This window comes from Thalia democratica, chromosome 4, assembly GCF_965202585.1.
Source record: "Thalia democratica chromosome 4, ktThaDemo2.hap1.1, whole genome shotgun sequence".
In the NCBI taxonomy this organism is placed as follows: domain Eukaryota; kingdom Metazoa; phylum Chordata; class Thaliacea; order Salpida; family Salpidae; genus Thalia; species Thalia democratica.
Window position 1 is genome coordinate 30,074,653 of NC_139168.1, and position 13,144 is coordinate 30,087,796.

A 13,144-nucleotide genomic window follows, 5' to 3' on the forward strand; every position below is an offset into this window, starting at 1 on the left:
CAAAAATATTGAACGACAAAAAAAGGGTTTAAAATATATGGTCCTAACACCTGGTGCAAGAAGAAACCTTTCGGAAAAGGTAGATATTTTGTAAATTTTTCGAAATTCAGAGAAAGTTGGCTCTTAAAAATTTATCGTTTTTACATCAGTGTCAATTATTTTTACAAAACTGGTTATATATCTAAAGTTATTGACTTTTTAAATAAAAAACATGTTAGATATATATATATGTTGTAGGTTAGATAAAATACTTATTTGTTGTTTATGTCTATAAAAAGCAAAATCTGACTAAACTTTACTTTTTATTAACTAAAAATTATGTAGCTGTTTATATTTTTCGTTAAATATCAAGTTGAAACAGATTAAACAAAGAAGTTAATTTAAGTTTAAGATTCATGAATAAAAAATTCAGGCAGATACTGAATTTCACCGCGAACGGATTAGTGAAATGAGCTGATGATTATATATTATTTTATTGCAGAATCACAGTTTGAAAATCCATTTTTGGTGAAACTCAGTAACTGTATAAATTTCAATAAAAAAAATTTTCGCTGTTAGATACTGTTTTCTAAATCACTTGCACTATAAAATTTTTCAATATAAAAGTCATGTTTTTTACTAATGTGTTGAGTATTAATTTTAAGTTAGTAAGTTTATACCTGTGTAGGTACAGAAAACTCTAATGGAAATATTGAAATAAAGCTATGGTTGTTAAAAAACGGTTATGTTTTGAAATAAATAAGTATTTTTTAGAATAGTAACTTCGATTTTTTTGTATACTTTAAACTAATTTTAGTAACTTGAAACAAGATCTTTAAATAGCTTAAGACAAAAGATTTAAGTTAAGGATTTTTTTGAAATGAGTAAACTTTGCGCACCCACTGACAAAATACCACGCGTCGCCAATAGTTTACACTACAAAAATATTTTGGTATAGTATTAATCTATTTTACTCAAGAACCATATGACACGAACCAGGTCCCAGAACCAAATACTTTAAGCGTATTTTTTTTTCATTCAATAAACTGTATAAAAAAGATTGCTTTTAATTTCTAGTTTTATTTTTTGAAATTTTAAATTATTTGAAATTTTTTTTAATCATTAACGAGCGTTTCTTAGAAACTTGAGACCTTTAATTAAAAAATCAAATATCCGGGAAAGTTTGTTAAAAAATAAATGCTCTATATGTTTGTATTTGAAACTTTTAAAAAAGGGATTATAACTCAAAGTTTCATTGATTTTCTTTTTTAAAAACTGACTAATAGTTAAATTTGAAACACCGATTGCCTGCCAACCCGTATTAGTTGATTAACTTAAACCAAAACTTTAATATCAGCTGTTTAAGACTGCTCTAATAAAAAATGTTTTACTTAAATAATACTTTTACAAACATGAAACTCAAAAACATTAAAACATGCACAATTGATAGTACATCGTTAGTTAAAAAAAAAATAAACAGAACTAAAGACAAAGTTTTTAATAGTTAGACTGAGAAATTAAATAAATTGTATGAAAATTTAGATTTTTAAGAAGTTAATCGAGAAATTTATATGGCATACTGATCAGCAAAAGAAGCTGAAAAAAAAAGATGAGTTTACAAAAATTTAAGGACTTTTAAAGATACTAGAATACTGTTAATCTTGTTTGTACGATATTTTACTGTATAAGCTAGGACCTATAACTTTGTAAACACTTAACTATGTACGAATTAAAAGGTTAGTTTTTATAGATCATTTAGCTATAAAAAGTATCTCCAATCGAGTGTTTCATCTGAATATATAATCTTTCACAAAAACAACATTTAGTTGAAATGCAACTAGAAACTTAATATCGAAAACTTAAAATAATATCAAATGTGAAATGTTATGAATTAAAAAAAGTAAAATTTTAAAAATGATTTAAAATTTTAACTTAACTAAAGTTCAAGAATTTTTTTTTTGAATATTTGTATGAAATAAAACTGTGGAAATGATATATCAAAACATTAAAAAAATCAACAAAACGTTTTTATAAAGATTTTAAAAATTCAAAATCATGATCATAAAAATATTTCAGTTCAGTAATGATTGGTATAGTTTTACAGTGGTATAACATTTTGATTGTTATAAAATACTTTAAACACACATAAGTACAGTTTAAACAGTGAATTTCAAAATAAATTGGATTGACGGTTGTAAATGAAAAAATAATCTTTAAGTAATCTACAAAACAAGTTAGGTCAAAACGAACAAAATTACATAGTGTCTATTTTAGTTTAGAACATTTCTAATTTGCATTATTTAAAAACAAACTAAAAGTATTTAGATATAAATTCAAACAGTAGCTCAAACGTGCTTTTAGAGTATATGCATTTGTTATACTTATTCCTTTGTAAAAATAAAAATCTGTAGGCTTAACTATTTTTTATATTTAAGATTAGTTGTTTAGTGGAACAAATTTAACTAAGTGTATCTACGTAAACAAAATATTTACTTGTAATAAATATAAACTAATATGCTTTTAATTATATCATCAAAATCTTTGTATTTTGCTTTGGTTCGAAAGTTGATAACATCTAATCATCATTTCTAAAAAATTATGCTAGATAAACGTAAGCTATTATAAAAATTTGTATTCGAATGATAAAACATCAACTTTACAACAACTTTAAAAAAAACTAAAATAAAACCTTTTTACGTTTTTTCTTTCTGCCCTTCCTTTTTCTCTTTTTAATGCCACCAGCCAAAGTTCTTATTTTCTTGTAAACTTCCGAGCTCACATCTACCGGAGCGTTCAACTTCATAGATGGAAGCTTGTCTGTCAATTGAAACTCTTTAAAGCAACTTTTAAATTTAGATTTTTTATAAATAATCTTTTTTAAATAAATTTTTCTAAGATAAATATCGCCAAAATTTGTCAATGGTAAAAAAAAATACTTAATGATGTGTTAATCAAATTTTTTTTAGTAAAATTTAATTCTAAAGTTTAGAATTTTCATAAATAATACTTTTCAACATAATTCTGTTTAAACAATTTTTTAAAGTAATTTACAAAACAATGTTAATTACTCACTCTCTTTACGCTGTGCAAGGGCTGTGTAAAGGTCCATTGAAAAAGCTTCACCGATCGAGTTGTTTGAAATGTCGAGCTCCTTGAGTCGTGGCGAGAAAGCTATTAACCTGTTAAAAGTTGTGAAACTTTTAGTATATATTTTTCTTTTGCTTTAACTAAGCGCATGTTTTTGAATAAATCTAAGTAAATTTTTATACAAAAAAAAGGCTAGTTTAAAATTGTAATAACTATACATGGAGAAGTTAAAATGACATTTCTAACACAAGATGTTTCCAACAAGGTTTATAAATAATATTATTGTTTAGATTGTTTTTATTTCATCAAAATACTTACAAACATGTTGAGTCATTCAATCGATGATCTAGTCGAGTTATTTAGAAAAATATTTATAAACTTTAAATACTTATGCTGCATTTATGTCAAATGTGTTTAGCTTATCATTAAATTGATATATTAAGTCGTATATCACTGGTGACACATTGTGTCCTAAAGTTTTATTAACGTTAATTTAAATATAAACAGTACTGAAATAAATCATAAAACTAACTAGGATTTCAGAAAGCAAACAAATAAGATACACATATTTTGTTTAAAACACAGTTGTTTTAATTAAGATCGTAGGAAAGGTTAAACACGTTTTTTTACAAAACTTAACACTGACCCTTATTTGCAAGCTAAAAATTACAATGTAAAACAACACTTTTAGATTAAAAAAGCTTTTACAGCCGTGTGCGTGTATTTCATAGAAGTTGTGGCTCAACTTATTATAGAAACCGACTAACAATTGATGCTCAAACTTTTGAGCGAAAATAACGAGTTAGTGGTACCTTTGAATGGCAGTGATTGCAGGAGCGAGTGCTTGGTGGCCACCGGGGTTGTAGACGTCGATTCCGTTGTCCCTCAAGTGCAACACGTCCACGTACGGACCCCTTTTCGGGGCGTCCACCTTCTTCTTTGACCTTTTCTTTTCTGTGTTTTGTTGAATAAGCCCAATAAGATCAAAAATGTGACAGTTTTAACCACACTGGTTGTTTGGGTTAAACTTGAGATAAGTTTTTACTGTTAAAATCAGCTGTTTTCGGATCGTAATACTTTAGAAAATATGAACAAAAAATTGAATAAAAAAAAAAAACTTTTCTTTTTCTTTCTTTTCTTAGGAGAACTTTCGTTTTCTGACACTCCAGTCTCGCTTACTTCCATTTGCGTGTTCAACTCACGATCAGTAACTGAATAAAAAATTTCAATAACTGACAATTCTAAAAAGTACTTAAACTTTTAAACATAACTTCAAATAATCATTTTATTGGACTTATAGTGATACTTTGTGGTTATTTTATAGTAAAGTCCTATTAAATAAGCACAGAAAAAAGTCAATACTTGAACAAAATATTTGAAAAAATTGTTATTGGACTTCAAGTTTTTTTGTTGAAATCTCTTATTTCAAAACAAATTCTTTATAAAAAGATTGAAGATACCTTAACACAGCTTTTAAAATAGTAGATCAAATATTCATGGAGGTGCTTTTTTAAGCACATGGGAAATATAATAACTATAAAAGATAAATCACTGTTTACAGAAATTATAAACATCATTTAACCTAGCAATGCAATCAATTTGGTAAACAGATTGTACACAAAGTTTAGACTGAACTTTTTTTATTGTCAACTAAGTTAGAAATAAAAAAAAATATCATAAATCGTCAATCTAATTTTATAGTTTTTGAGCTAGAGAATTTAAATTTTCATAAAAGCTTTAAAGACCAAAACTTCAGAAAAATCACAATTAAAAAAAAAAGTAAAAAACAAAATTACAAGGTTGGTGAATGTATTTTAAAATAAATTAGTAAATGAAAGGTTTAAAAACTTTGAGGAAAATTGATAAAATCTATTGAAGAAAGATAAAACTTTTATAATTTTTATAAAAAACAAATTATACAGTAATCTTCCTTTATTGTACCAACATATGTTTCTGTGTGTTAACTAATCAACACACTTCAACTGGGTTCTGTAAAAAAATAATTACTGTAATGAGAGAATAGAAGCATAGAATAAAGTAGGTGTATACAGTGGGCTGGCAAGTGGCCATTGACTATTTTTGCGACTAAACAGTTAAAGCAAGATTTTTATTTAATTGTTTAGAGCAGGGTTTAGTCTTTTAAAAACTGGGTTTATTTCTGTTCTGCTTAAAGTATACTAAAAGTTATGTAAGCTTAAATGTAGCCAAAGTTTGCTTTTTTTAAGTTTAAAAAAGCCTCGAAAAATGCTTAATTTTTTGTCAAAATTAAGGTCTACATCTACTGTTAAAAAACACCTTAAAAGCTTTTATACAAATACTTTTTTTTAAATTTTTTCATTTCTTTGGTTTAGTGTTAGTAGAAAAAAGTCAAAATTCTTTGAATATTTAAATGTAAAAGTATATTATTTCTCATTTAAAAAATCTTCTATTCTCGTCGAAAATTCATTGATGATTTCTGGAAATTTAGGGTATTCTTTATGGTTAATTATCTCAATTCGCCACCGTACAACCAACATAATTTTTTTTTATAATTTAGTAAAAATGACAAGGATTCTATATACAAATTTACAGACAAATCTATCATGTAGAATATAACTATTTTTTTGCGTTTTTACAGGCGATATTTCTGTTAAAAAATTTGATATAATATCCTATCCCTGGTTTTTCAATAAGACAAAAAAGACCATTTTGTATGTCCTAGAAGGTTCTTAATGTGTATAAATTCACTTACTTTTGTTTACAGATCATTTAAGCTCCAAGAATCATGAGAACAGTTTGCTCACTGGTCTAGGAGGTGACTTCTGTTGCCTTTGTAGTTATAGCAAGGAACAATGTAATACTTTAGATTATGTTAAAGCAGGATTTCCTGTTGATCGTTTTCTTGAACAAACAAAACAAATATGTGAAGAGAAATGGCACTGGCTTGAAAATTGAAAACCAAATGACTATAAGGTTAGACAGGGAGTAACTAAGGAACCAATTACAAATGAAGAGCACTTTGCTTTACATCCGCTTCACAGTTACCTCAGAGTTTTTGGATGGATCTATAAAATATGTTATCATGCTGTGGCTGGACATTTTAATTGGTCAGAATCATCGAAGTTTAAAGGAATATCTAAAAGTCAAGGTGTAAGTAATTTAATTGAGTCAAAAAGAAAAATTCAGAAATGTGTAGAAGAAGAAATTAATGTTGCTCTTAAAAAACCGGATCCCACAGGCCATGGTGGAACTTCTACAACAGGTAACGTAGTCAAAACTTTGCTAAACACCAATAATAGGACTCTGCTGACGAAGCATATTTCTGATGTTAGTTTAAAAGAAAACATTGACAAAATTATTTTGTATTTTTTTATTATTTTATGCCTCATAAATTCTAACAAAAAGATTAATGTAGAGAAATACTCAGTTTTATGATGCTGGTAATGTCGGTTAAATTGATTCGCATTACACCAACTGCGCATACTGTTCTTGCACATCGTGCTGAACTAATTGACCAAAACAACGATAGAGGTTTGCTAAATTACACCGAAAGTGGATTGGAAGCTAACAACAAGTTTCTAAGACAGTACAGAATGAAATTTTCAAGGGAAACTTCTCAGTATGAAAATTTAACAGACTGTTTAAATCGATTATGGGACAAGAGTGACTACGATGTTAACAACACTTTAGACAGACTGAATTGCACTTATTGTAAAGAAGTTGGACATACTGCGCGAAGTTGTTTGCAGCTAGATGAAAAAATTTCATCATGTAGTTCAGAATGGGAAACGTTGTTACATATGCTTTGTGCTACATAATAGAGTGTTTTATTTATTTTAGAAATTTAATTTCAAAGAAGTTTTAAGAACTTACTGTTTGACTTACAATTTCTAGTAAATTTAAAGTACTTTTTTTAATCACAGACTAAATTATTTTGCTTTTTGCACTGTTTTGCAACGAATAAAAGTTTTTATTGTTCAAAATGTTTACGGTTTTTTTTTCTTTTGATAAACTAGTACAAATATAACGTTATTAATAATACGAACTTTGATATACACAGAACAGCCTTAAATTAAAAATAAACTGTATTTAGAGTATAGTTTCACCCGGCTTGATATTGAAAATTCATTCATATTTAAACTAAAATGGGAGTAAATGTGACTCTCTTGAGGTAGCCAATTATTATTTTAATTTCTTTTAAGTTTCTTTCTTTAAAGTTTTATTAGAAATTAAAATTTTAATTATTTTTTAAATAAAAACAAACATTAGTCATACTGTAACACTAAGTGTAACTTTAAATTGTAAAATACTGCTTTTTATGACAGTTTTATGTCAATGGCCGCTTGATCCTCGTTTTCAGCCCACTGTGGTGTATCCATGTTTTCATTAAAATAAAATAAACAACTATACACCTACTTTATTCTATGCTTCTATTCTCTCATTACAGTAATTATTTTTTTACAGAACCCAGTTGAAGTGTGTTGATTAGTTAACACACAGAAACATATGTTGGTACAATAAAGGAAGATTACTGTATAATTTGTTTTTATTTATATTCCAGTGAAGTTACTTTACTAGGATCTTTTGTTAACAAACGATTTAACCTATATTTTTGAACAGTTATAATTTTTATATTAACTATTTAGCTTTAACCTTCTATAAGGAACCAACTGAACCAACTTTGATCGCTAACATCTCAAACTTACTTTGATTCTTAACAAGCTGTAAAAAGCGCCTGGTAGCTGGGGTAGAAATATATAAAATAAGGCTAACATGAAAAAAGAAGAAAGACCCCAAGGTACAAAAACTTACAAAATAAAATCGTAACTTTTGAAATTTGTAGACATTTTCTAATTAACAGAAATTGGTGAATGTAATATTTAAAGAAATTATTACATGGTAAATAATAAAATTAGAAAAAGAATTATTAAAAGTTTTATGAAGAAATAAATACTTTAAATTTTTTAAGAAGGAACACCTATTGAAAAAACTATCTTTGATCCCTAAAGTATTTTCAAATTTTGTGCATCTATAAAACGTACACATAGTAGCTGAGACAATATATACTAAATAAGGCTGACATGAAAAAAGCAAACAATATTATGGCAGCCTTACTTAACGAAAAAACTGTTTCAAACCGTTCAAAAAAAAATGGAATAAAGCAAACTTGTAAGAAAATACAAGACCTTCTACCGCCTTAACATATATAAGAACATGTAAAAAAATCAACCGTTCAAAGCTCCCTCCACCCTCATCATATCCTTCAGCCGGTTTTCCTCCCTCCTCCTCTCAAAATCCTCCTCCGCGCGCGTGGCGATGGCGCTGACAAGGAGAACCGCCCCCCGGCACTCCAGCTTGTTGCCGTCCAGGTACAGCTGGCACAGCAGGTTGGCGCCGAGGACTTCGGACAGGTACCGGCCGCTGACGTGGGTCAGGTTGCAGTAGCACAAGCTCAAGCTCACAATCGTCTGTTGGTGAAATAATTTACTGCAAATAGTAAAAGTTTTTTGCTTATCTGTGTAGTAATCTACAAAAAAAAGAAGTATAAGTAATTAACCTTATGCGTAAAGAACTAAGTTTATAAATTTAATGTTATTGATTTTTATATCATAAAAACTATTATAATTTTAAAACAGTTTTTCAAACTGTGTGGTATAAGATATTTATATAAATTTGTACTATACTAACAATACTGAAGTAATTTACTATGAGAAATGAAACAAATTTGTTGTTTGTCCTTAAAGTATAAAGTGAAACAACTAAAATAAATTTACAGTCGCATATGTGTTAACTTATTCATTAAATAAAGTTATAGTCACTAACTTCAGTTATAGTATTTCATAAATTTAGCTAGTTTGAATTAGGTAGTCTTTAATGAGCTCAAATGTTAGAAATGATTTGAAATGTATATTATTGAAGCTTTAAAATGTTTTTTATTTTTAATAAACAAGTAAATGAAAGCTAAAGTTAATCTTGCATTTCTTTTCAAAATAGTATGTAACTTAATAATAAGAATAATAAAAATAAGTTATTTTTCCAAACATATAATTCGAATCATTTTGTTACACAGTCCCATGTTATATTAGTAGCTTATAAACCCCATTAACTCACATAGTTGTTTTTGCATCCCACGCACAGCAGCCTGCACCCCTCATCTCCGAACTCGTTGTAATCCAGGTTCAAGTGGGTGAGCGCGCTGCCTTTGAAACACCTCGAAAACCTTTCGAGCGAGTGAGAGGGAATGTCGCAGTCCATCATGCTTATCTTGTACGACCTCCTTTCCAACAGCAAGGCCTGAAAGTTGATACATTTTTTCAAGGTAAAACACTTTTAGAGTGTATGATGAGACATAACAGCATAATACATTAGTCTGTATAAAACGTATATGTAATATACAGTGCATTCTCGTTATTCCGGCCATGTTTAGCAAGATTTTTTTGATGTTATGTCTGGATTGTAATAACGTATGGATAATCTTCCTCTTATATATTATGCAGTACATATAAAAAAACGCACACTAAATTTTTTGTTAGTTTAATTAATTTTTTTCAAAGAAACAAACAATCAAAACAGACAAAAACAAACAAAATAAAACTTTGTTATAGTTAATAGTCATTTAGTGAAAACAAATTAAATCGTTTTCATAATAAGCACATTGTTTTCATTAGAGGATTTTAAGTTTTAAAGTTAAAACATTGATTCTAGTTAAACTAATTAAACCTACTTCTCGAACGAAACCGGCCAGATTAGCAAGTATGCATTGTACTAATAACAAATCTTACTTTGTTTGAGAAAGTTATACAGTTTATAAATTACTGTTGTTTTTTTGAAGTCATTACTGTTTTAATACTTTAGCGCTTATTTCAATAAGGGTTAAAAACAGACCAGATTTGTCAAAACTGCGTGATCGAGTTCTAAATCCCAGACACAAAGTTCTTTTATGAATGGATAAAAAGACTCACGGATGCATTTAATCACAACTTCCAAGGAAGGCTCACTTTGATCATCATTCTCTTCTGGACTGATTATAAACTGTTTTTAAATAATATGGTGAGTTGGTATTAGTTAAGAAAAAAACGGTTGGTCTTAAATTTTCAGGTTAGAATTTAAGATCAGCTTAAACAAGAGTATTCAATGTCGTATATCTTGTCTAAAAAATCATAAAAAAGAACTTACTAAATATATTTATTTTAGTTTTAGATATATTATGATAAAAAATTATGTAATCATTAAACTTCTGTTTCATTTGTATTTAGTAATTTTCTAATAATTTTTATAAAAAGCAAATGCTAAATTGTTACAACAAGTAGGTGTATTTTCAACACACTTTATTTTTTCATAGTTAACATATATCTTGAACTATAATTATGTATTTGTAAAAATGCATTTTTTACCTAAAAAAATAGCTGCCTTAACTTTTATGGATTGCAGCAAATTTACACAAACCTTGTTTTTCTAAATGTATAAAACACAAATAAAATGTGTTGAAAAAAGTGAGAGGTCGAAAATATTGTTTAAGAAGCTCATTCTCCGAGCCATAAATATTGTGAAGTTTAACTTGTATAAAGAGATAAAAGATTTTTATAACTCTACAAAAGTATTAAATCTTACTTATTTCAACTCTAAAATTCAGCTTAAAATGACTATCTATCTAATTTCAATAATTTTATGCATCTTTTACAAAACATTCATAATCTAGAGATTTTAAAAGAAAACTTGAAAGTATATAAAATTTTTATTAGGATACTTAAGATCATTACAGAAAAATTCAAGCATTTTTTTTTTAAATCAACACTGGCTTTTAAAACAAATCATGAAAAAAACTATAAAATGCTTTTTACAGAATTTTAAAATTTCATTTTTTATTTTAAATAAAGCAAATTTGTAATAAGTTTTTTGTACAAACGGATACAGAAAAAAAGTGTCAACTTCTTTGAAAATTGAGTAAATCACTTGTAATATATCAACTGGAGTTTAAAAAAAAAATTACTGTTGAAAAACGCTCTTAAATTTAATTTTTTTTTTAAAACCTTGAAAAAGTTTTATGATAGAGTATTAATAATTTGAAACATTTTGAAAGTTATAAGTTATGTTTGGTTATAAAATTTGAATAATTTAAATATTAAATAGTTAAATAGACATGTTATAAAGTTAAAATTGCTTTAAAGTATTCGTTGCAAATATTTTTTTAGTTATAGAATTTATTTTGTGTATGTATTTTAATATTTTTATTTAACTTATATTATTTTACGGACAACACTTTCTATGAAAAACAATAAAAACAAATACTATGTCTTTTGTTTCGAATTAAATATTGGTGTTTGATTTTTTGTCAGTTACTTAAAAATAATCAAACGTTCATTTATTCAACAAGATTTTAATTATTTTTATTCAAACACAATCTTTTACTGTAAGGACAGTTCTTCTGTTTTCAAAGAAAATTATTTAAAAGATTGAATAAATAATTTGCTGTCTTATTTTTATAAGTTTTGAGCATTATAATTCATTTATATTTTTATTCATTGACTATTAGTAAAAATGTTTATGATTTTATTCTTTCAAGAATTTTTTTTTACAAACCAAGTTTTGGTCAAAGACCTCGTCAGTGCTTAAATAAATCTAAAAAGATATGTAACAGTCATGGAAAATAGCATTTAAACAATTAAATTAAAATATAAACAAATTTTTACCTAAATTTTTTACTTAAAAAACTAAACAAATTAAATTTCTAATATTAAGATTGAATTTAAGGTAAAGTTTAATTTTAGTTAAGTTTTAAAATCAATATAATAACAATAATAATAAGAAAAGCTGTATGTAGCTTTCTTTTTTCTTCTAGTTAATTTTCAAAGCAAACATTGCTTAAGCAAAATTGTAGTTAATAAAGTGAGCTTAAAGTTGAGATGCATTTTAACGTAGCTTATTTTAATTGTGACATAACTATTGAAAATTTAAACAATCTTGTGCTTGTAATAGCTATGAAAATTTGAAATCCCATTCGAATACTTTATATAAAAACTTATAGTTAAAACAAATTTTTAACTATAAATGTATGTAATAACTAAAAACACTTTAATTTTAATCACGAGTTAAAAAAGTTTAAGTCTACAATAAAAAAAACCTGAAAACACATTTTAATGTAGTTCAGTTTAAACACTTACAAATATAATTTAACAATTCATACTTGTTAATTAAAAACCTTTTTTACATACAACTTGCTTTCAATAGCAGTTTTCATTGACTTAACAAGCACTGAACACATCATACTTTTATTTTCTTCACAAAGTCTTGCATAAAGCTTCAAAAATCTCTTTTGATCAACATCAGCATTTTCAAAAACTTTTGTCTTTCTTTTGGATATTTTTCCTTTATTTTTTTTCACTGCCATTTAAAATTTTTTTGTGTTTTATTTTTCTATATAGCATCTATAAACATATTAAAACTATTTTTGATTTATTTATACTTAACATTTATCAAACTAATATTTAAAAATATTTATTCAAAATGTTTTTTTATTCAAATTTATAGTGACTTGCGTTTGTTTAACTAAAGAAATTATAAATTAAGTTGATAAAAATTGTAAAACAAAAATTCAGTGAATTGTATAAATACTTTAAACTAAAAACATTGAAAATTAAATATTAATTTTGTAACAATAGGGCAGTAATTGAAAGAATTTTCTTTAATTGAATAGGGAAGAATTTAAACTAACTATCTTTAAAGCTATGTTTATGAACAAGTTATAATAGAATATTATTTTGTACTTACATCTAAAATCCTAAAACTAAACAAAATTATACACTTGGATAAACTTGACTAATTAAATTATCAACTATTGGTACTGGTTATACAAATTTACAAATGTTTTACAAATATAAAACACTTTCAAATCTAAAAAAAATCCTAAAAAAAATTGAAAAACAAATAATAACATAACTTAAAAATTGTAAACAAAAGTATATACTGCAAAATAACTTATAATAAGTAATTTTTCTATTCCACATCAAATTATAAATGAAATTATTGGTCATTGATATCGTCTGTGTATTTTTCAACAATAAAGTTTGCTATTTCTCTCAAATGTTCATGACTAATTGAA

The 13,144-nt window shown here is 26.3% G+C and overlaps 1 protein-coding gene across 1 annotated transcript; it reads right to left on the minus strand.

Annotated features, from left to right (window-relative positions):
• Positions 1 to 2,369: 2,369 nt before the first annotated feature.
• LOC145833230 (uncharacterized) lies at positions 2,370 to 12,178 on the minus strand. Its single transcript, XM_082940422.1, has 9 exons — positions 12,167 to 12,178; positions 9,931 to 10,077; positions 9,157 to 9,339; positions 8,276 to 8,513; positions 4,185 to 4,277; positions 3,879 to 4,020; positions 3,052 to 3,158; positions 2,669 to 2,796; positions 2,370 to 2,567 (listed from the first exon to the last, which is right to left on the minus strand). The coding sequence occupies exons 1-9, from the start codon at positions 12,176 to 12,178 to the stop codon at positions 2,562 to 2,564; spliced, it is 1,056 nt and encodes a 351-aa protein (XP_082796548.1). The 3' UTR covers positions 2,370 to 2,561.
• Positions 12,179 to 13,144: the final 966 nt, after the last annotated feature.